The sequence below is a fragment of the Cricetulus griseus genome, chromosome 5 (assembly GCF_003668045.3).
Source record: "Cricetulus griseus strain 17A/GY chromosome 5, alternate assembly CriGri-PICRH-1.0, whole genome shotgun sequence".
Lineage (NCBI taxonomy): Eukaryota > Metazoa > Chordata > Mammalia > Rodentia > Cricetidae > Cricetulus > Cricetulus griseus.
This window is the reverse complement of record NC_048598.1, coordinates 145,685,072-145,706,116: the sequence shown is the minus strand read 5'-3', so window position 1 is coordinate 145,706,116 and position 21,045 is coordinate 145,685,072. Positions and strand designations below refer to the sequence as shown.

At 40.8% G+C, this 21,045-nt stretch overlaps 1 protein-coding gene across 1 annotated transcript in view; it reads right to left on the bottom strand.

The window, feature by feature from the left end:
- Slc25a21 (solute carrier family 25 member 21) overlaps window positions 1-21,045 on the bottom strand; it is a 211,856-nt gene that overhangs the window by 18,942 nt on the left and 171,869 nt on the right. The window contains exon 7 of the mRNA XM_035445876.1: window positions 5,072-5,236. Within this exon, the coding sequence (XP_035301767.1) occupies window positions 5,072-5,236 (165 nt within the window). The remainder of the gene's footprint in view (window positions 1-5,071; window positions 5,237-21,045) is intronic.

Below are 21,045 nucleotides of genomic sequence, written 5' to 3'. Positions count from 1 at the left end.
CTAGGGAAAAGTTGCTCACGTAATTCTACATGCTAACTGCTTCCACCACAGGCGCCACCCCCTCTCCTGCTTCCCATTGCCGTCATCAGCACCACCACACTTAACACTTTTATGGCATCTTAACATTTATAAACTACTTTGTATATTGTTTATTTTAATTCTCAAAATGACTTTATCCATTATAAAGAACAACCATAGCTTTTCAATTTATAGATGAAAATGTCTGCAGCTCAGAGCAGTGAAGCGGCTGCCTCAAGGTCATGGAAGTGTGAAGGAATGGGCCCTCTGTTCCCATGGAGGTTACTGGATGACATCTAGTTGTGTATCTTCATCTCAGACTCTTTCTCTCAAGCCCCAGAACCCATGTTCAGCCAATAGACTCCATGTCTGCATTCTGCAGTCTCAAATGCAGTTAGACTCAGTTTCCCAACTGAACCTACACTTTCTTCTATCAGCTGGTTTCTCTCTTCACAAGCGTTTTCCCCAGTGAAGGGCCTCCTTACCCTTTCAGCTGCCTAACCAAAACTCTAAGTATCAATTTTAACACCTCAATATGTTACCTCAACATGTCCAAATCTTCCATCACTACATCCTGGAGATTTGTCATGACTGTTTCTCAGTCTGTCTACTTTACCTTGTTTTCACCATGAGCCCTTCAGTTCCAGACCCTACAATCTCATATTGAAATACTTTCCACGTATACATTCTGCCTTTCTCTCACCATTACCACCCCATCCATTTCCACACTGGAACCAAAGAGGTCAGGTACTTCCTCTGCCTAAACTCTTGCTGGCTTCCTATTAGTTTGGTTTGGATCCCTTTCCCTCATTAGAACTGATTTTACAATCGAAAAAACTATTCTCTGAGAATTTCATGTATTTTTATAATATTCTTCTCCCTCTCCAGCTCCTCTCAGATCCCACACCCAAATTCTTTCTCATCTTTTTTTTTTTTTACCATTTTTCATTAAAGTTTTTTATACAATACATTTTGATCATGTTTTACACTTCCCCAACTCCTCCCATATTCTCTCCATCTTCCTACCTACCCAATTTTGTGTTCTATTTCCTTCTGTCTCGTCCCCCATTCTCTTTAAAGAAAAACCCCACAAAAATGAAATAAAAAGAACAAAACAGAACAAAATGAAACATAAAGTACACACACACACACACACACACACACACACACACACACACACACACACACACTACGAACATGGAATCCTTCTGTGTCGGCTAATACTTCCTAAATCAGGGGCCTGTCCTGTGGCGTGGCTGGTATATCCAGTGGTACTCCATTGAAGAGAACTGATTTTTCCACTCTCAGTAGCTACTATTTGCAAATAGACTTCTGGCCTATGTGTGTGACTCTGCAGCCATTTCCACTACTTCATGCGGTTATTTTGTATGGCCTGAGACTGTGCTGTCTTGTTATGTGTGTGGTGTATCTGCCTGTTATGTCTAGAAAATGCTACTTCCCAATTTGATTTTGAAATTTAATTGCCAATGTAATGACCCTGAGAGGTGGAAGGTGCTTTCAGAGGTGACTGTGCCATGGAGGCTCGACCTTAGCAAGGAGTCAGTGCTGTTCTTGAGTGTTACTCTCAGGAGGGGCTGTTGTGACGTGCTTGGACTCTTGTTTCCCAAAGTATGCAGTGCACTTCCTGTTTTTCTCCCCCACCCCCACCATTTTATTGTGAGACAGAAGAACCACATCAGATGGGGCAGCTAATTTTTGGCTTACCGATTCAACCTCTTCTTTCTATATTACCCAGACTCAAACACTTTGCCGTAATCACAGATAATGGATTAAGACATTAGTGCATTTTAGGTAAAGACACAAATCCTCAGTATGGCCTTATATAGCCTTATTCCTGGCCTGACACTCTTGCATTCATTACATGAAGGCATCTTCCATTTATCCAGAACTACCAACCCCTTCCTAATTTAGAGCCTGACACTCTATATTCCATATGTCTAGAATGCTTGTGTCCCTGCATTGTCACTGGCTAAGGACTAATGTGCTTGTCAGCTCCAATGCCACTTCCTTAGGGGAAAAGTCTTTCTTGACTCCAGCCTTGGGTCATTCATAACTCTGAGTGTTTTCTTGCTTTTGATTATTATCTCTTACCTCGAAAACTCTACGGCAGCTCTCACTATTGTATCCCCTGGTACTTACCTTGGGGTCTGGCACCTATCAAACACTCAAAAATTACATGTTAGAGTGACATTCAGACCTGATGACCCCACACGTTATACACAGAATTCCTCCTATATACGGGGCCCAAATGCCAAGATCATTAAACAAAAAGGAACAACTTATTTTAGTTTGGGAACTAAAGTGTAGAAACAAAATTCTGAGCCTACATAGCAGATTTCAGCACTGCCCAATGTGGGTCAAGGTTTGAAATTGTTGATAGTCAAATAGCTAGGAAGCAATTCCTTGGCTTTCTCCACTAGTGTAAGGCTGTAGAGAAAGGATTACATTAGGATTTATTGAACTTTCACTTTTTAAAAAAATATTTAATTTTATATACATTGGTGTTTTGCCTGTAAGTACGTCTGTATGGGGCAATCAGATCCCCTGGAACAGGAGTTACAGACAGCTGTGAGCTTTCATGTGGTTGCTGGGAATTGAACCTGAGTCCTCTGGAAGAGCAGTGAGTGTTCTTAACCACTGAGCCATTGCTCCAGTCTCTGAACTTTATCCATATAGAAGGCCTCATTTTGTAGTTCAGCTAGACTTGAACTCACTATGTAGCCCTGCTTGGTCTTGCTGCCATTCCCCTGCTTCATTCTCCCATGTGGTGGAATTATAAGTGTGAGCCACCATACCTATAGCATGGTTAAATCTTAATGACATCAGAAGTGTCCACAGGCTACTGCTGTGCAGGCAAAGCTCCAGAGACCAGAGAAAGGCACAGTATGAACTATTCTCCCCATGTCTTTTACTTTTTAAAACAATTATAAACTGTGTTTCGGCAACTTCCTTCTATCCTACATTGGATGGTGTGTGAGAGAGTGAAGTGTCTTGCCTTAAGTTTTCAGCTTGATAAAGATTATAACACAATTTCAAAAGTCAATTCCAATACCACTCAAGAGGTTGAGGCAGGAAGATTATGAGTTTAAAGCTAGCCTGGCCTAGGTGGCAGGTTCAAGGTCAGAGTCGGGCTAGAGAACAAGACTGTCCCCTGGGGGGCGGGGAGTTAAAACCATAATGAACAAAATATAACTTAGAGTTATTTTTAATTTTACCTTCACGCGTATTTTGCCTGCATTTGTGAGCACCACATGCTTGCCCACAGATGCCAGAAGAAGGTGTCAGATCCCTGGAACTAGAGTGACTGATGGTTGTGCACTACCATGTGGGGGCTCGGAATTGAACCCGGACCTTTTGCAACAGCAACAAGTGCAGTTAACCTCTGAGCCATCTCTCCAGCCCATAACCTTTGTTTAAAGAGTTGGGAGAGAACTTAATATCCCTTAGGGTTCTGGTTAATAAATTAAGCCTTTGTTTATAGTCTAATCTCAATGTAGGAAATGCTAGCTAACAGAAACTTACTTGTGAAGCACCCATTGACATTTCACTAATCAGACTTCCAAAAGAATGGACAAGATACCGAGTCTAGGGAGACATGGAGAGAACAGTTCATGCCACCATGCCTTTCCTTTCTGTTCTCTGGAACTTTGCCTGCAAAGCAGTAGCCTGTCTATACTTCTGATGTCATTAAGATTTCGGTTTTGCCAAGATGCCTGCTCTGGCTGTCTACCGAGGCAACCTGGGGAAACTTATCTCGGCAATGTGAAAATCTCCATTTAAAGAAGCACTTCCAAAACCAAACATCTCACTTTCTGAACACAAAGATCCTATTGTGGTATTTTCTTTTTCTTGGGGTTCTGTTTGGTTAAGGTAAGACCCACTCTAGCTCTAAGCCCTTTTACCATAAACTTTCTCCCAGCTTCCTATACACTAACATCAATTAATATAGTGGGTCTCCCAAATGCCAAGGTATCCCTAAAGTGTGCAGTGAAAGGAAACACTTTTTCCAGTCATTTCTTCCTTTGTTCATGTGATTCATTTAATAGAGATTTTTTTCTGAGGACCTGCTCTGCACCTGGCACTGTTTTAATCTCTGAGGACACAGCAGTGGGAAAAAAATCCAGGAAAAACCCCTGTCTTTATTAGCTTCCATTTTTACATGTGTTTTATAAATGGGAGTGGGAGATGACAGCAGTGTAGACCTTGGCATGCTGGAGGGATAAATGTTTTTAGACAATGGTGATTTATTGCATGCTAAAAACTGTGATGGGGTTTGTTTTTAGAGTAGCAGTCCAAATTTAGAAAAACAGAATCTGAGAGTTTATAAAGCATTTTTCATACACGATTAAAAGCATTATTGACTAATGACTGCCAACACATTGCCTGCCTACAATAAATACACAGCAAATCACTACACTAACATCGTTTAATACCAAGTAGTCTAGTTTCATACTGTAGGAGTTGGAAGACTGTTGGCTTCTGTAAGTTATCATTAAAAAGATAATGTAATCGTCACCATTGTTATATTGTAACAAGAGCAAATGACTACAGAGGAGCTGGTTTATCCCTCTCCTAAATCAAGCTAAGTGATTTTATAAATGAGTATCAACACAAAATTTGAAACATAGCGTGGCATTTCCCCTGTGAGCTGAACTGATTTAAAGTAAGTATGAAAACAAAACAACTCCATGTTTTTGAGAAAGTGATGTGAGTGATGTAGAAACGAAATGATAACCCAGTTTGTGGAGATTTCTGCTAGGGATGAATAGAAAGCATTCATATGTAAATGAGACATGTTTCGTGGAGATTGTCCTCCCGTCTTGACTTGGGTTCAGGCTCAGCTTTCTTATTGATCTCCTTAAGCCTCAGGTTCTGGATTTGAGAGGGAAATATCAGAGCTCAATACATAGTCTGATGGGGTCAAATAGATAATGGATACCAATTTGGTGGGCCATGACAAACGCTGTATAGATGAAGCTAAGAACATTGGTAGACTTTCCACCCAACAGATCTTAAATGGTTATATAGTTACCTTACAGGCTGGAATAATGTTTTTGACGTTGTGGTAGAAGCCAAAATAAGCCATGTTGAAAATTCCATGACGTCCCAGAGTTGCTGTAAATCCTTTGTTGAGGCCCTGGAGCCCCCAGCCTTCCTTCTTAATGATTTGTCTTGCATAAGCAAAAGTAGATGGTTGCTGTTCAAAAGAGAAACCAGGCAAGAGACATCGTCTTTGGGACCATGGAACACAGCAAATTACTACACTAACATCCTTTCATGCCAGAATTATGAGGAACTATTTCCCCAAACATGAAAAAATGTGTTTATATCTTTGCTTTTAAAACTTAGAACTCTCTTCCCTACCCCCAAAATCCCAAAACTTTATGCATAGCAGCAGTCTTAATAAGGAATTGTTGGCAAAGAAAAAAAATCTTTTGTGGAGTTAGTGAAACTAATGTCATGTAATAATTACCATCACTTTTAGCATGTAAATAATTGTATCCAGTTCTGGATTACCCACTCTAAAGGAGGGATTATCCATATAGATACCTTAGTAATCCATAACTTCATGTCATACAAAAGGAATTTATATTTGGCTTCCCCATCTACAATGTTTACTTTATAAATTATGCCTTTTCCCCCAAGCTAACGTTAAACATTGCCTCAATGATTTTAACTCTCACTGGTTTAGAAAGTGACCGTGGATAAACAACTATTGATAATACATCTCTTCACATAGGTGGACAATCAGTGTGTGTATCACTTTCTCAGATGCCTTATCAATCAATGGCACTGGGAGCAATAGGTTATCTTTAATTTAGACTTTTCCCACCCTCTGATTATTATGGAGACTGAAATGCCTCGCCTGCTAGAATCCAACCTTTGGAGTCTTTGGAACTTGCTAAACAGCCCACTCTGTTTTTTTCTAAAGTTTACAATTCATTACAATATAGCGACAACCATTCCCTGGAGTTTTTGAGTTTATGAGTGATTGTTTCCTCTCTGGAGGTACGCCACTAAGGACATCTTCCCTTTTCCTCTCAGCTTTTAATTTTTCCCTTATGAGGCAAGCATTGACATGACATCTGCTCAGTGTTCAGGTGGAGCAGGTTGCTCAGTGGCCAAAGCAGTAGACCACACTTTTGACTCCAAGCATTCGCTTATCATTTGCAATTAAAACCACATCAGCAGCTGAACACAAAGGAAGAAAACCAACCAAGACCTATCATTCAACTGGTAATTGATGCTATGTGACTATACACCACATTTAATATAGTAAATGGTCTAGCTTTTAATAGTAACACATTTTAAAATTCCAACTAGTGACAATTCTATAATTAGCTTTACCTTTTTCACTCATGAAGATTAATTATGTCACCCTAAGCAAGTACTTCTTTGTAATGTGAAAATATCATGTAAGAATGTATCTTGAAGCAACAAAATTCATCTCACAAGGATGCCCAGAGAGTTCTCTTGAGGTTAATGTCTATTCTGGGTTCTATAGTGTGGGACATTTTTATGTGTGCTTTGGTGTGCTGACTGACACCCAAATCATTCTAGTTCTCAAAAGGGATGAGAAATTGTCTATCAGTGTGTGTGAAGTGCTGAGAAAGCCATGGAAGCATCTGCTTCCCCTGTCTAAGGAAGGCAGCACAGAGGTGGGGAGGGATAAGGGCTACTTAGGGACAGGAGAAACAGGGCAAGGATAAGGAGTCCCAGGCCAGACTGACCAATGAAGGTGTGCCCTCTTCATCTCCATCCTCCCTCATCTACATTCTAGGGGGTAGAGAGAAGGGGGAGCTTGTCATTTTTCATTAATTTTTATTTTTTATTTTATGCATATAGATGTTTTGTCTTCGTGTAGCTCTCTGCACTGACAATAATAGAAGTTATGATAATAAAACAATGGATATAAATTTCTTGATAGTTGAAGCAGTGACAATGAACTTGCTGCTTTTACAGAGTTCAATTCCTAGCACCCATAGTGCACAGACATACCTGTAGGCAAAACACTGGCACCCATAAAATGAAAAAGGTGAAGTTGGTTGGAGGGGAAAGAAGGACATGCTTCTCCCAATATCTTCTGGCTGTCCTGTCCCTTTTCCAGATTCCTGGATTCTGATGAAATCCTCCAGAAATGCATGCATGACGGGAGTCTACAGATCCACTTCCAAGTGGATCCACACACCCAAGTGTCTCTAAAACAAGCCAAAGGAAGCGTCTCACCCAGGCTCACTTCATCTTTACCTCACCTCTTCCCTTCTTCCCAAGGATGTCAATCACAGCCCAACAATTCTCCCTTAAATTTCAAAAGGATATACGAGGTCTACAGGTAGATAGTGGGAGGTGACTATGAGACCCAACCTAATCCAAGGCCTGCCTAAGGACCCCTCCAGGCAGTGCCCACCCTCCTTTGTGCAGCAGCAAATCCTGTCCCTGGTGGTGTTAACTTTGTTAGGGACTCTGCTGGGTAAACCCAAGGGAAGGGGGGCTGTGGGGAGTGAAGGTTGGGATGGAGAAGTGCACACGCTGAACTTCCACCGCAGGGAAGTGTGTGTGTGTGTGTGTGTGTGTGTGTGTGTGTGTGTGTGTGTGTGTGTGTCTCAGGCACCAGATATCACAGAGGAGGTGGTAATGTCAAAGCTCAAACAGAGATGTTTGAACCATCTCCCGAGTTCTGCCAATATGTTAGATTGTTTCTGACACTGACCCTGTAAAGTGGGTGGTGGGTATCCTACATTATCAGTATTTTAGTGAGAGGAGTGGGAGAATTAGCTTAGTTAAACCAAGTTCCTAAGGTAAAATGCATCTAAGTGGTCCCCATCCCATTCTCATCCTTGTAATAGGTGATATGATTTCTAGGCTCACTAATTCAACTACCACAGGTAGCAGATATATAACAGTACATAAATACTTTTTTTTTTTAAAGTTGGGAGTTTTGGATAAAAAGCAATCAGCATTCCAGTACCTACAAACATTAGAAGTCTGATGGACTATTTTGCTTCATTCAAGGATTGTGTGTCACACACATGTAAGCAAATATTCAATTAGAAAGGCAAAACATGACTTCCACTTGGATGCTTAAATAGTAAAATGTAGAATTATTTTGACTAGATCTCTGTAAACACAGGAGATTTTACTAAACTTATTTGATTACTGGGCTTCCCTTTCTAAACAAAATGGTGAGTGATTAGCATCATCAGCCAAATGATTCCAACACTGTCCATCCTAGTATCAGGTCAATTTCCTTGGGAAATTTAGATTCAGTCTCCAATTTTCATATTTAGTTACCGACTGTGGACCAACTGCATTCTAACTCTCCCACATGTACTTTCCCCTGTCAGCATCAGAGCTGTATGATAGAAGAACAAGTGGATTGGGATGTCGGATATGGGAAATGTTATGGGATGTAGGTAATATTGATAGGCAAGTCTCTCTTGAGCACTGGGATGACAGAAGTGAGCACCAGCCTCAGCTCTAACTTTGATTTCAGTGTCTGTCAAATGCTAACAATGGAAATTCCATGTTTTTCCACACATATGTTGAATGCCTATACCTCCTAGAGACTGCAATAAAAGTCTAGCATAGTGCTTTGCTCTTACTCTAGAAATGGCACGATAATATTTTGCTATAGCTTATATTTGGAGTGATATGCTTATAAGTTTCACACATATCAAAAGGTTCTACAAATGCTATGGTCCTATGAAATAAAATGAGATAAACTAAATCACAGAAAAATATTGCATAGTCTTGCTGTTTTTTTTTTTTAAAGGGAAGTTTGTATGGAGTATGTCTAGCCACATCCCCAGAAGAAAACAGTTACTCTCTCTCAGCTATTAGTTGCCAATACATCCTCAACTTGCAATAGGACTTCATGATCCTTTTCTACCCATGTAAGCAAAAGGTTAAATATGCAGAGATGGAGAATCAAACCATGATTACCAGGGAGTGGGAGAGGGAAATGGAGGGATGTCGGTCAAAGAGCTGCAGACATGTAGGATGAATAATCCTGGAGATCCAAGGTCCTATTAGGACCATCATTAAGAAGGCTGTGCTTTGGAGGAGGTTTGTTAAATATGTAGATTTTAGTTGCTCTTGTGACACCCAAAGTAACTATGTAAGGTGGTATGTTGATTTGCTTCAGTACAGTATTTAAGGTTTATTTTTATTTATATGTATGTGCCCCACCCAACCCTGGTGTGTATATGTGCACATCTGTGTGGGTGCCCATAGAGGCCAGAAGAGGGCATTGGGTACCCCGGAGCTGGAGTCATAAGTAATTGTAAGCTGCCCAATGTGGGTGCTAGGAACTGAACACTGGCCTTCTGGAAGAACCATTTCTCTTGCGTGTAACCATTTTATTATCTGTAAGGATCCCTAAATGTTATCTTGAAAATCTCAAATATATACCATGAGATTTATTTAAATAATAACATTCAAAAGTTCAAAGAAGACAAACACATGAGAGAAAATGCCTTTTTTTTTTTTTTTTTTTTTTTGCCTAAATCATGCTATCAGGTACCACCTGGGCACTGATTCCCTTCTCTTTGAGAACCCAGTATTACTAACAAATTACAAAGATCGTTTATGGGAACCTGAGCTATATTTTCTGGAGCTGTTCCATCTAACTACTGACCAGAACTGGCTCCAATCATCTTGCCAGCTCACAGACAGAGGTTTTAGGCATTGTTCCCTGGGTAAATAGCTATCAGAATGTAGCCAGGAGTACAAGCACATGGTGTATCTAGATTCCTCCATCTCTGAGGCCAAGGTAGAACTCTAAGCACACTGTTAAAAGGTAGCACTCTTGCAATCCTTAACCTGCTTGAGATGGCAAGATGAGTGGTGCTGCATCTAAATGCTGAGTGAATACGGCCGTTGCTCTGTGTAGCATCATGTATCTGGAAAGCAAACGGGACGAGGTTTGTCCATGGTGGCTTGAGGCTCTGCAATCATTGAGGGATGAATACTGCTTTTTGAAAAGGATACCCAGTTGCCACATTTAGGTAGGAAAATATGCTGGCTCTTCAGGAAATAGACAACCATCTACACTTTTCATTACTCAAATCATGTCTTGAAGAATTTTCATAAATTTGAAAGAAAAAAGAAAGGAAAAACCTTCCTTTCACCTACAAAAAAATGCAAGTGAAAGAAAGCATTTGGGCTTAAAAGTACGCACTTATTTTAGTTTAGCTATTTCATTAATTTACCACTATAATTTAATTTAATAGGGTATGACTATGAACAAAAATATTCCCCTAATGTAATGACATTCTGTCTTGAGTTTTCTTTAGTTGTTTCCTCTTTTTGGATTTATTCATTGATATTTTATTTTATGTGTATGAGTATTTTTCCTATATGTATGTATGTGTACTACACACATGCTTGGTGCTCACGGAGGTCAGAAGAGGGCACTGGATATCATAGAACTGGAGGTAAGGATGATTGTGGGCTGCTGTGTGGGTACTGGGAATTGAGCTCAGGTCCTCTGCAAGGATGGCTCATGTTCCTAGTCACTCCAGCCCTGAAATAGTCCTCTGTGTATGGAGGACAATCTGATGCCAACAACCTCTGCTAGATGCTGGTTCACAATCTATGTCAACACCAAGCTGCTGTCCCACAGTCACTCATAAGGGATGGTGGGGACACTATCCCTCCCTGCATTGTTGGCAGAGCATGAAGGAAGATGACAGTGTTGTGGCCACAGACACCACTGCTGGAAGGAGGCTGGCAGCAAGGAAGTAGCCTTTGCTTCATCAAAGCTTCAGAAACGCCCCCTTTGGATTTTCTTTTGCACTTCTTGATTATCCAGGCTTCTTTATTCCAACAGAAGAGCATGGCTGGCTAAAGAGTGCTACGCATGTCAATGGCCAGTTCCTTAGACTTACTAGCACGAGGGGCCTTATTTTACCTGTTTGCGAAATAGGAACAAACCTCAACCTTATAGAGATGCTGGGAGGATCTGAAATACCAAGCAAATGTAATGGATGAGTTTACATGATGACCTGCAGGGTAAGATCAGAGAGAAGTGGTGGGAGAAGCCAGCACTTTTCCTTCTCTAGCTATGACTTGATTCATGAAAGCAATGCATAATTCTTCAGTAGTTTATAACTGTACACAACACATTTTCAATATTAAATAAAAGGGAAAACCATGTAAGTTGTCTTGCAGTGTCTGGCAAATAGATGTTCTATAGATGGGAGCTATTATCATTACTTCAAAGTCTTGGGTTTGCAAACAAAAACCTAGGGTTCCTGACACAGCCCAGTGGAAGACTAAAGTCTATTTTCTGTGAATGATAATAGAGAGACAACTTGGCTGCTCCTTTAGGCTTTTGTTGAAAGATAACTAGAGTAACAAATACACAGGCACAATTCTCTGTTCTGCCTGTAAGCATCATACACTGAAGAGAACAACTTAGGTGCTGAATAGCACCAGTCAGTGCTTCACATGGTGATGCAAGAAGAATCTGAACTTGGTACAACATCGTGAATGCTGGCAATTTCCTTGTCACTGAATTCTCACACTTGTAAATATAGTCACATACTCATTGTATGTGTCACCAGAACAGCTTCTCATTTTTCTTTCTTGAAAAGGCTGTTCTCAAAACACACCTGGTTATGTTGACCCTAGTGTAATTACATTTCATAAAGTACTTGTTGATTATCTACAGAGAAAGTAATCACTAAACTTTGTCATATTATATATGATCTAATAGGTCTCAGGTAGATTACTAAGCTTCTAGAATAATGTGTGCAGAACTATATTTAGTGGTATTCTCTAAAGTCACAAGAAAATGCTGAACTAATTAAAAAAATTCTATCTTTAAAGATTCACCATCAATTATCCATTTGCTATCTGCTCATCAAGCCTTAAAATTATAATTACAGAGCAAGTTTGTAGGAGACTATTCCTCTCTTGGATTAGACATATTTAAAGACTAAATAGAAGTAAGACAGGCCTTTTTAATTTTCTAAAGCTTTAGCTTAATATTTGGGGGTGAGAATATCATGCTCATGTGTAATGTAGACAAAAATGACAGAGGAGAAGAAAAACGTGTGTCCCAGCCACACATCAGAGGCCAATCCTATAGACCTCAAGGGAAGGAAAATAACCCTTTAGCCAAATAATAACTTTGAAGTAGATTTCAAAGCAGAGAGGAAAAACTGGGAAACAATTCATACAGGATTTTGCTCCTGGGGAGAAAGTCACATTTTCCAGGCTAGCAGAGAGCATGCCAAACATCACTCAGTTTAGCACAAGTGATAGGAGGCCTCTAAGTCTTAGAAACACACAGACAAAAAAAGTGCATCCGGGTAGAGGACAGAAAGGGACATCAGGGACAAGCCACAATGTCATACTTCTGGCATCTCCGGATGAGCAAACCATGTCCAACACAGAAATCTGTGGGCAAGCTTAGTCCTAAACCAAAGATATTACAGATGTGGAGATCTCTTCACTCGGGTTTATTTTGAAGGACAGGGGGAAATTTGGGTCTACCTCGAGTTTATCTGAACATGTTTTTACACCCACTGAACCAAACCGGAGCATGACAGAGTGGTGCTTATTTTACTTCCCACAGAAGGTTGAGCGTATTTAAATTAGAGGCCAGTTTTCTTTACCTGCTGCAAATATTAAGATGCTGGCCAAAGTTCTGGCGTTGGAATTGTCGAAAGTGTGGCAGGGATTATAGTCTTTAAGTGATATGGTGGTAATTAAGGATCCAAAGGAAGACAAGCACACCTATTGAAACGTTTTATACACAAGTTCTAAGGATGTGAAGCTTTTATTAGGAACCAAAGTAACCGCAATTTCCTTTACATTTCTGGAATAGTTCATGGTTAAACCGGGTGGGAAGGCATATTTTGTGGGTAACATATTTCTGACTGGCTAAAGAATCTGCTAGACCACAGAGAACACAACTGGGGCAGTAGGAATCAGCTCAGTGCCTGTCATGCCTGAGAGACTCTGATCGGACTTTTACTAGGGGCCCCAGCACCGTGGCTCCTCTCACTACCCGCCAGCATCATTGAAAAGAGAGGTTTTGCAAGTCCTTGAACCTCAGCCCAGTGGCCTTATTCCTGGGACCGTATGCTTCAGAGGGCCTGGGTTCCTGCCCTTTGTTGGTTATGCCATCCAGAGGGCCATGCACCTAACATCTGACATCTCCTCCTAGACCATGTTCTGTGCAGTAGGGACCATGGCGGCCCTTATGCCATATCTTTATCACTCTCCCCCTGCTTAAAAGAAGCTAAGTGTAATAGAAAATGTAGTATAGAATGCTGTTTTCTTAGGCTCCCTTCCACTACAGCCGAATCCCTCACAGCTGTGGGACCTTCTTGGAAAATTTCTTATTTAAAAGATCCCGTTGATTCACCACCTCAGGCAGAGGAAATAAGAAAATTTAAAATAACCTGTGTTGGATTCCATGGGCAGTTCACATCCCAGACGTGAGGGCAGTGAAGAGTGTAGACAGGATGCCTGAGAAATTCACAAGTTGGCAGGACACGAACTATCTGGCTGCGGAATGAACCTCCACGGGGAAAACCATCCTGCTTTTCCTGGAGGTGTTGAGCCAGCTGCTCATTCTGCGTGTAGTCCGTGCATGTGTTGCTCCACCACAACTACAGCTGTGAGTGGCTGACGATGAACTCAGCCTTCTCTGAACCCACTGTCTGAAGTGAAGAGACTCCATGAAGAATCCATGTTTACACCACACAACTCTTGCAGAAGAAGAATACCTTGATTGTGGCAGACTTCCTCTTGAAGTGGCCTCAATTTCTGCTGCAATTCACAGCTAACAGATTGCTAGTTACTACTTGTTATGCTAGTGGACCTGCACTGTAATTTAAAACCTGTAAGCAGTTTGATAGCTGGCTGCTCTTGCCAGGATAAAGGTTTAGGCTCACCAATCCTCTTTTTTCCCCATTCCCCCACATCCCATGCTCTACTCTCTATTTCTGTGGCTTCAAATTTTTCCAGAGTTCACATATGATTGGGATCATGTGACACTTGTCTTCCTGCGCCTGACTTATTTCCCTTAACATGATGTCCTCCAGGTTCATCCATGTTACCAAAGAGGATGGGGTTTCATTCTCCTTGAGGTCGAATAGTATTCCATCTTGTATGTATGTATGTTGTATTTATTTCTTCACCATTCATTGGTCATGGACACTTAGGTTGCTTACATATCCTGATTATTATTAAAAATGCTGCAATTGATATGGGAGTGAGGATATTTCTTTGATATACTGATTTCATATCCTTCCTTTGTTCCTTCCTTTCTTTGAGACAGAACCTCACTAAACAGCCCTAGCTGGCCTAGAACTTGTTATATAGACCAGGGTGGCCTTATACTAACAGAAATTCATTATCTGCATATTGAGTGCTGGGATTAAAAGCATGCACCGCCACACCAAGCTTCATTTTCTTTGGAATTGTTGAATGAAATGATAGCTCTGCTTTTAATTTTTTTTTTGATTTTGTTTTTGATTTTTTGTTTTGAGACAGGGTTTCTCTGTGTAGCTTTGGAGCCTGTCCTGGAGCTCACTCAGTAGACCAGGCTTGCCTTCAACTCATGGAGATCCTCTTGTCTCTGACTCCTGAGTGATGGGATTAAAGGTGTGTGCAACCACCACCTAGCCTCTAATAGCCCCCCCTTTTGTTCATATGTCTTTCCTTGCAAGAGTTCATTGGAAAGAGTCATTGGTCTGGTTCAAGGCCTCTGGTTTTTGCTGGGCTCTCACTGGGACTCCTTTTGAATAACCTGTTGTCACCCTAGTGTCATGAGGACCTGCAGCTTTGGGTCTACAGGACCAGCCCCTTCACTTAGTCCTACCAATCATAGATGGGTTAGGTAGATGTTGGAGTGGGCTACCTCATAATCCTGGTTCTGGGCCTGAGTAGTTGCAGGGTTGGTCGGCCTGCCAGCTCTCCCCTGTCCTCACCACCAGGTTGAGGCTAGTTCACCCCTTGCAGCAATGAGCAAGGGTGGGGCCAGTTCTCTTGCTTTCATTCTCAGGGTCAGCTCTACCACACCTGGACTGTCAGAGCCAGCTCTACTGTGTTGCCCAGGAGAGGTGTAGGGGCCATTCTCCTAAGTGCTGAAGCTAGTGAGGATCAGGGTCAGCTCTGCCCCTGCCACAGGGAGTGAGGGATGGGGAGGTGTTGCAGAGTGGGTGATGGTGTATCTCTTCCCTGACTACACCACCATATGACAGATGAGGGGCTGGACCAGATCTCCCATGCTCACTTTCTCCATGCTGGTTCACTGGGGTCAATAGTGTCAGCTCTGCTGCTCAGGCTCTGCTTACAATTTTTTTAAAGGAGCTTCCATGCTACAGCTATAAGGAATAAATTGTAGTGTTCTGTTTAATAGTAGGAGGACTATGGTAATCTGTATTGTATTTCATATTTCAAAACTTTTAAAGAGGATTCTGAATGTTCTTATAGTAATGAATGATAAATATAGGAGATCACAGATAGGCTCTAACATCCTGATCTGATTATTATATGATGTATATGCACAGCCTATGTATATACATAGAGAAACATTATGGCCCTAAATCTGTACAATTATATGTGAGCTGTAAGCAAAGTAAAAGTAAAATGAAGTAACAAGAAGAATTCAGTCTGAATGGATGGTATTTGAGAAGGACCTAAAGTGGTCAGGAAGAAGACTGGCCATCAATAAATAAGCTGTTTTTGTTCTGGTGACTGGAGCCACTGCTCAATATTAGTGAGTAAAATATTTCAAAATAAATCATCTTTTCTTGAACAAAAAGGTTTATATGACCAACTCATATCCACAAATAGTCATCACTGGTTTAGTGCCTACTATTTGCCAGGCTCATGTGAAGACCATTGTGTGCATAACCACTTTTCAGTTCTTACAAAAAGCATATTATAATATCTACAATATTTATAAAACTATCACTATACACACATTGCTTTAGCAGCTTCCTATATCACACATATTTAATAATACACATTTATAGCTGAACCGCATTGCACCATCTGACATAGGAGATATGAAGGCACCAGGTAGTTAATGACCAAGAAGTCTCCTCAGGGTTGTGCTTCTAACCTCTACATAAAAATGTCTTGCTACAAGCAAGATGAACTGAGCATCACAATTTTGCCAATGAGGGAACTGAAAGTACTATCTGTGTTCAAGGCTACTCAGTGCAAAGCACTGTGGGAGCTGTAATCTGTGTCTCCCAAACCATGGGTCAGCTTTGCCTTTTCTATATCTGGTTTCCTGTTCTAGACAGTTCTGATTGTATACGTTCTGAAATAATTTGCTCATAAGGTTTAAACTTTGTTAAAAATTAGTTCAGAAAAAATGGATATCCTTACTATAAATTAAGTCATAGACCTGAATTATAAAAGGTTGAGCCCTAAGATAGGCCAGCAAGTCATTCCTACCCGACCAGCAGTGGAGTACCTGCAAAGGTGAGTCTTAGCCTTGACAGAATCCATATGCATTCTTTTGAAATCATATACTTTCATTATACTTTTTTTGTATTTTCTAAATTTTCTACAATGAGGAGGTACTGCTTTTAAAAGCAAGTGTTGTGGTGATATTTTGTTTATGATCCAACAAATAGAGCTTGCCTGAAGATCAGAGTGCAAGGCTAGCCACACTAGTTAGCCATAGAGGCCAGGCAGTGGTGGTACACACATTTAGTCCTAGCACTCAGGAGACAGAGACAGACAAATTTCTGTTAATTCAAGGTCACCCTGAGCTACATGAAACCAATCCCGTCTAAAAGAGAAACAGCTCACACAAAGGTGATCTCAGCACTTGGAATCCCATGCCTCTAGTTCCAGCACTAGAGAGGAATATAAGGCAGGAGGAGACAGGAGCTCAATGCAATCTGAGGTTTGGTGGAGACAGATGCAGTCTGGAGATGCTCTGAGAGGACAAGATTGACCTTTCGGTCTGAGGTAGAGTGGTTGGCTGCTTTGCTTTTCTGATATTCAGCTTTAACTCCAATCTGTCTCTGTTTTTTTTATTATTAAGACAAACTAGTATACATGCTATAAAGTGTTCACAGGAAATATGGAGCATAGAGCATTCTTGGGTAGTAAAAACACTCTTTACTGTGGGGGTTTGAATGAAAAGGGCCCCCATAGACTCATATATTTGAATGCTTAGATGAAAGGGCATGGGACTATTTGGGAGGGATTAGGAGGTGTGACCTTGTGGAGTAGTGTGTCATTGGGAGTGGGCTTTGAGGTTTCAAAAGTCCAGAGTCCAGAGTCTCTCTCTGCCTGCTTTCTGGAGTCTACGATATAAAGGTCTCAGCTACTTTTCCAGCACTATGCCTGCCTGCCACTATGCTCTCTGTCCTGATGATAATGACTAACCCTCTGTGGTGGTTTGAATAGGTATGCCCCCATAGATTCATGTGTTTGAATGTTTAGCCCTTAGGGAGTAACACTATTAGGAAGTGTTGGAGCAGGTATGGCCTTGTTGGAGGGAGTGTGTCACTGTGGCAGCAGGCTTTGAGGTCTCATATGCTCAAGCTACACCCAGTGTGGGACAGTCTTTTTCTGTTTCCTGTGTATCAGCCTGCTTTCTGGAGTCTAGGATATAAAGGTCTCAGCTCCTTCTCCAGCACCATGTCTACCTGCATGCTACCATGTCCTGTCATGATGATAATGGACTAAACCTCTGAAACTGTAAGCCAGCCTCAATTAAATGTTTTCCTTTAAAAGGGTTGTTATGTTCATGGTGTCTTCTCATAACAATAGAAACCTGAAGATACCCTCTGAAACGGTAAGCAAGTTCCCAATTAATTGCTTTCTTCTATAAGCTCACTTTGTCATGGTGTTTCTTCAAAGCAATAGGACAATTACATTTTTATTTGCATCTATATGTGTTATGATATGTCTGTGTATGTGTGTATATGAATGTACAGTCATGTGTGTGGATACGTATGTGCTACAGTGTATGTGTAGTGGTTAGAGGACAACCTCAGGTGTCACTCTTCACCTTCCACCTAATTTGACAGGGTTTCTTTTGCCACTGATTCACATGCCAGTCTACCCATGATCTCTGCATCCCGTCTCATCATAGGAGTGCTGGGATTACAAAAGTGTGATACCATGTCTGACTTTATGTGGGTTTGGGGGATCTGAATTCAGGTCCTCACACTTGTGCAACCCTGTTTTTATGGTAAATATATTTCAAATTTATCTAATCATATAGAATATACAACACCAGGGGTGAACCCTACTGTAAGCTACAGACTTTGGGTGGTGATGTGTTAATATGGGTTTATCAGCAGTAATAAATGGGTTACACGGGTGGGGAGTGTTGGCAATAACGAAGGTATTCATATAGAAAAGTGTTATTCTTTCTTCCTACTAATCTAAAATTCTAAAGTTGATCAAAAAAGATAACTTCCTAAAAATACTTTTGTTATATCAGGCTAAGTAAAATTTGCTATTAAATTAAATTCACCTGGTTCTGTTCATACAGCTACTAGTTCCTATTGAGCCAGCAATAGCTGCCCTAGAGTCTGCATTATCTTTTCTGCTTTTGCATACTTACATTATGTACAGAAAGATATACTTTTTGGTACTTTAGAAAAAGAATTCATCATTTGTATACTCAGCTAAAAATTATTAGTTACAGAAAATTAGATTTCATTATTTTTTGTAAAAAATTGGTTTTTGTTTTTCTTTCCCCATTTTCCCCAGCCCCCTTCTTCCCTTGTGTTCACCCAGTTTCAGTAGCCTTCTTTGCATTTTCATGTCACATGAAACTTTTTTCCCTCCCCATTAAAGTTTTCTGTCACCTATGGGGCTTTTTATAGTAGATCAGTACTTATCCCTAGCATAAGAATGGACTTTGGGAGCCCATTTAACATTGAGGAATACTCCTTCAGCCTAGACACATGGGGGAGGGCCTAGGCCCTATCCCAAGTGATATGACAGACTCTGAAGACCCCGGCATGGAAGGCCTCACCCTCCCAGGGGATCAGAAAGGGCATGGGATAGGTAGGGTGTTAGTGGGGAGCAGGGGAGGAGAGGAGGGAGAGGGAACTGGGATTCACATGTAAAACAATCTTGTTTCTAATTTAAATTAAAAAATGGAAAAAAAAATTCCTTCCTCTTCTTGTGGTCTCCTGTCCAGTTCAAGTCTATACCAGTATTTGCAAGCATTACATTTTAGGATTTCTGTATGAGAAAAGAACATGGGCTTTTTGTCTTTCTGAGAGTGGATCACCTCACTTAATATGATACTCTCTATATCCAGTCATTTTGCTGAAAATCTCATCATTTTGATTCCAAGCAAACTTCTTCCATCGCTCGGATAAAAAATGACTGAAATACATAAACAGTTTATACAGATTGCCCTTGTGCAAAAGGGATTGGAGTGTGCTCACATGCAGCAAGCTTTTGTGTTGAATGGGCATTGTGTTTATCACTCCCTAGCAAAGCACTAGCACATAAAACATGGGTTCTTACTTGGGCTCTGCAGATTCTCTTGGGGAGCAGGAAAGATGAAAAGAACATTAGGAATAAACACAGTGCTGTGAACAATCCTTGTTTTTATTCTAGTGAGTGTTCCTTGGTATTCTGTTCCATTCCTGCTCCTGAAGTCATATGTTGCCCGGAAAAAGACCTGAATCTAAAGATTTGTTTGTTCCTTGGCTCCTCACTTGCTCTAAGACAGGCTTCCCCGTGGACAAAAATCAGTCACTGAGTAGTGATCTCCAAAACTTTCTTCTTGATGGTAGTTTTCCCACTCTAATAAACTGATTTTTCTTGGGCAGATTTTATTTTAAATTTTAAACAGATTCTGTTTTAAGGGCTGCATGTTGATGGGAGCATTTGAAAAGCTCCTGTCTCCTTTTCTATTTCTACTCCTCACCTTCATTTTCTCTTAAGCTAGTAAGGCTGGGTAACAACATAAACAAAACAAACATCTAGAGGTACACAGAGATTTTTCAGCCCTTTTTCAGCCACAACAACAAATCTCTTTGAATCATGTTGACTTCACCTGAGTAGATACCATCTGTTACAGCAGCCCTACACTTCCCAATCTCCCCCTGTCTTGGCAGTGACAGGTGAGTAGGGCCCCCTTTCTCCCTGCCCAAGAAGCTGTCAGGCAACTCTCAGGCAATAACAGCAGGCAGGAAATGGGCTGGGGATGAGGGGGTCTCCACCCATAACCAGCTGCTTAAGTAGTAGGCAAGGGTACCCAGGTCAGCAGATACCACAGACCAATTTACACCACATGCTACCCACTTATGGACTTAAAAAGCTAGGAAGGGACCTGGAATGTTAATTCCCTGTTTTCTCCATGCCTTGTGTTTGGAATCCAAAAGAATACAGCAGGAACAGTTGGATTTGGCAGTGTAAAGGGAATTATTAGGCAAGTAGAAGGAAGTGAACACAGCAAACACCAAGAGAAGCTGTCTACGTTGAACATTGTGTATCAGTGATTAGATGTCAAGACCCATCATTCTCCAAGTGGTAACATCTACACAGGCTTCGTTGTAACTTGCTCATTCAGATATAACACAAAGACAACTTTGACAGATTATCAGAAACTTTTGGAGAGGGTGATGGGTGGAGTGGGGAAAGGAGTGAGGTAATTTTTTTAAAAAATGACTTCATCTTTCTAAAAGTACAATAATACCATTCCCTCAGTGGTTTTGCTACAGTTTCTTCACACGAAGTGTAGAAGAGAATTTCTTTTTTTTGGGGGGGTGGCAAAAACCCTAGCAAGTCACTATAAGTTTCATTAGCACTCTAAAATAAAAATGTATACTCCTATTTATCCCATCTTATTTCCTTTTAAACACTTTATGGGAGATAACTGAATTTTTCTTATTCTACTTTTTAAAGAATGTTTTGCTATGCTTAAGATCTGGATTCATAATTTTGTGTATGGTACACATATACATACATACACATACATACATACACATACATACACACATACATACACACATACACATACATACAGACACATACATACACACA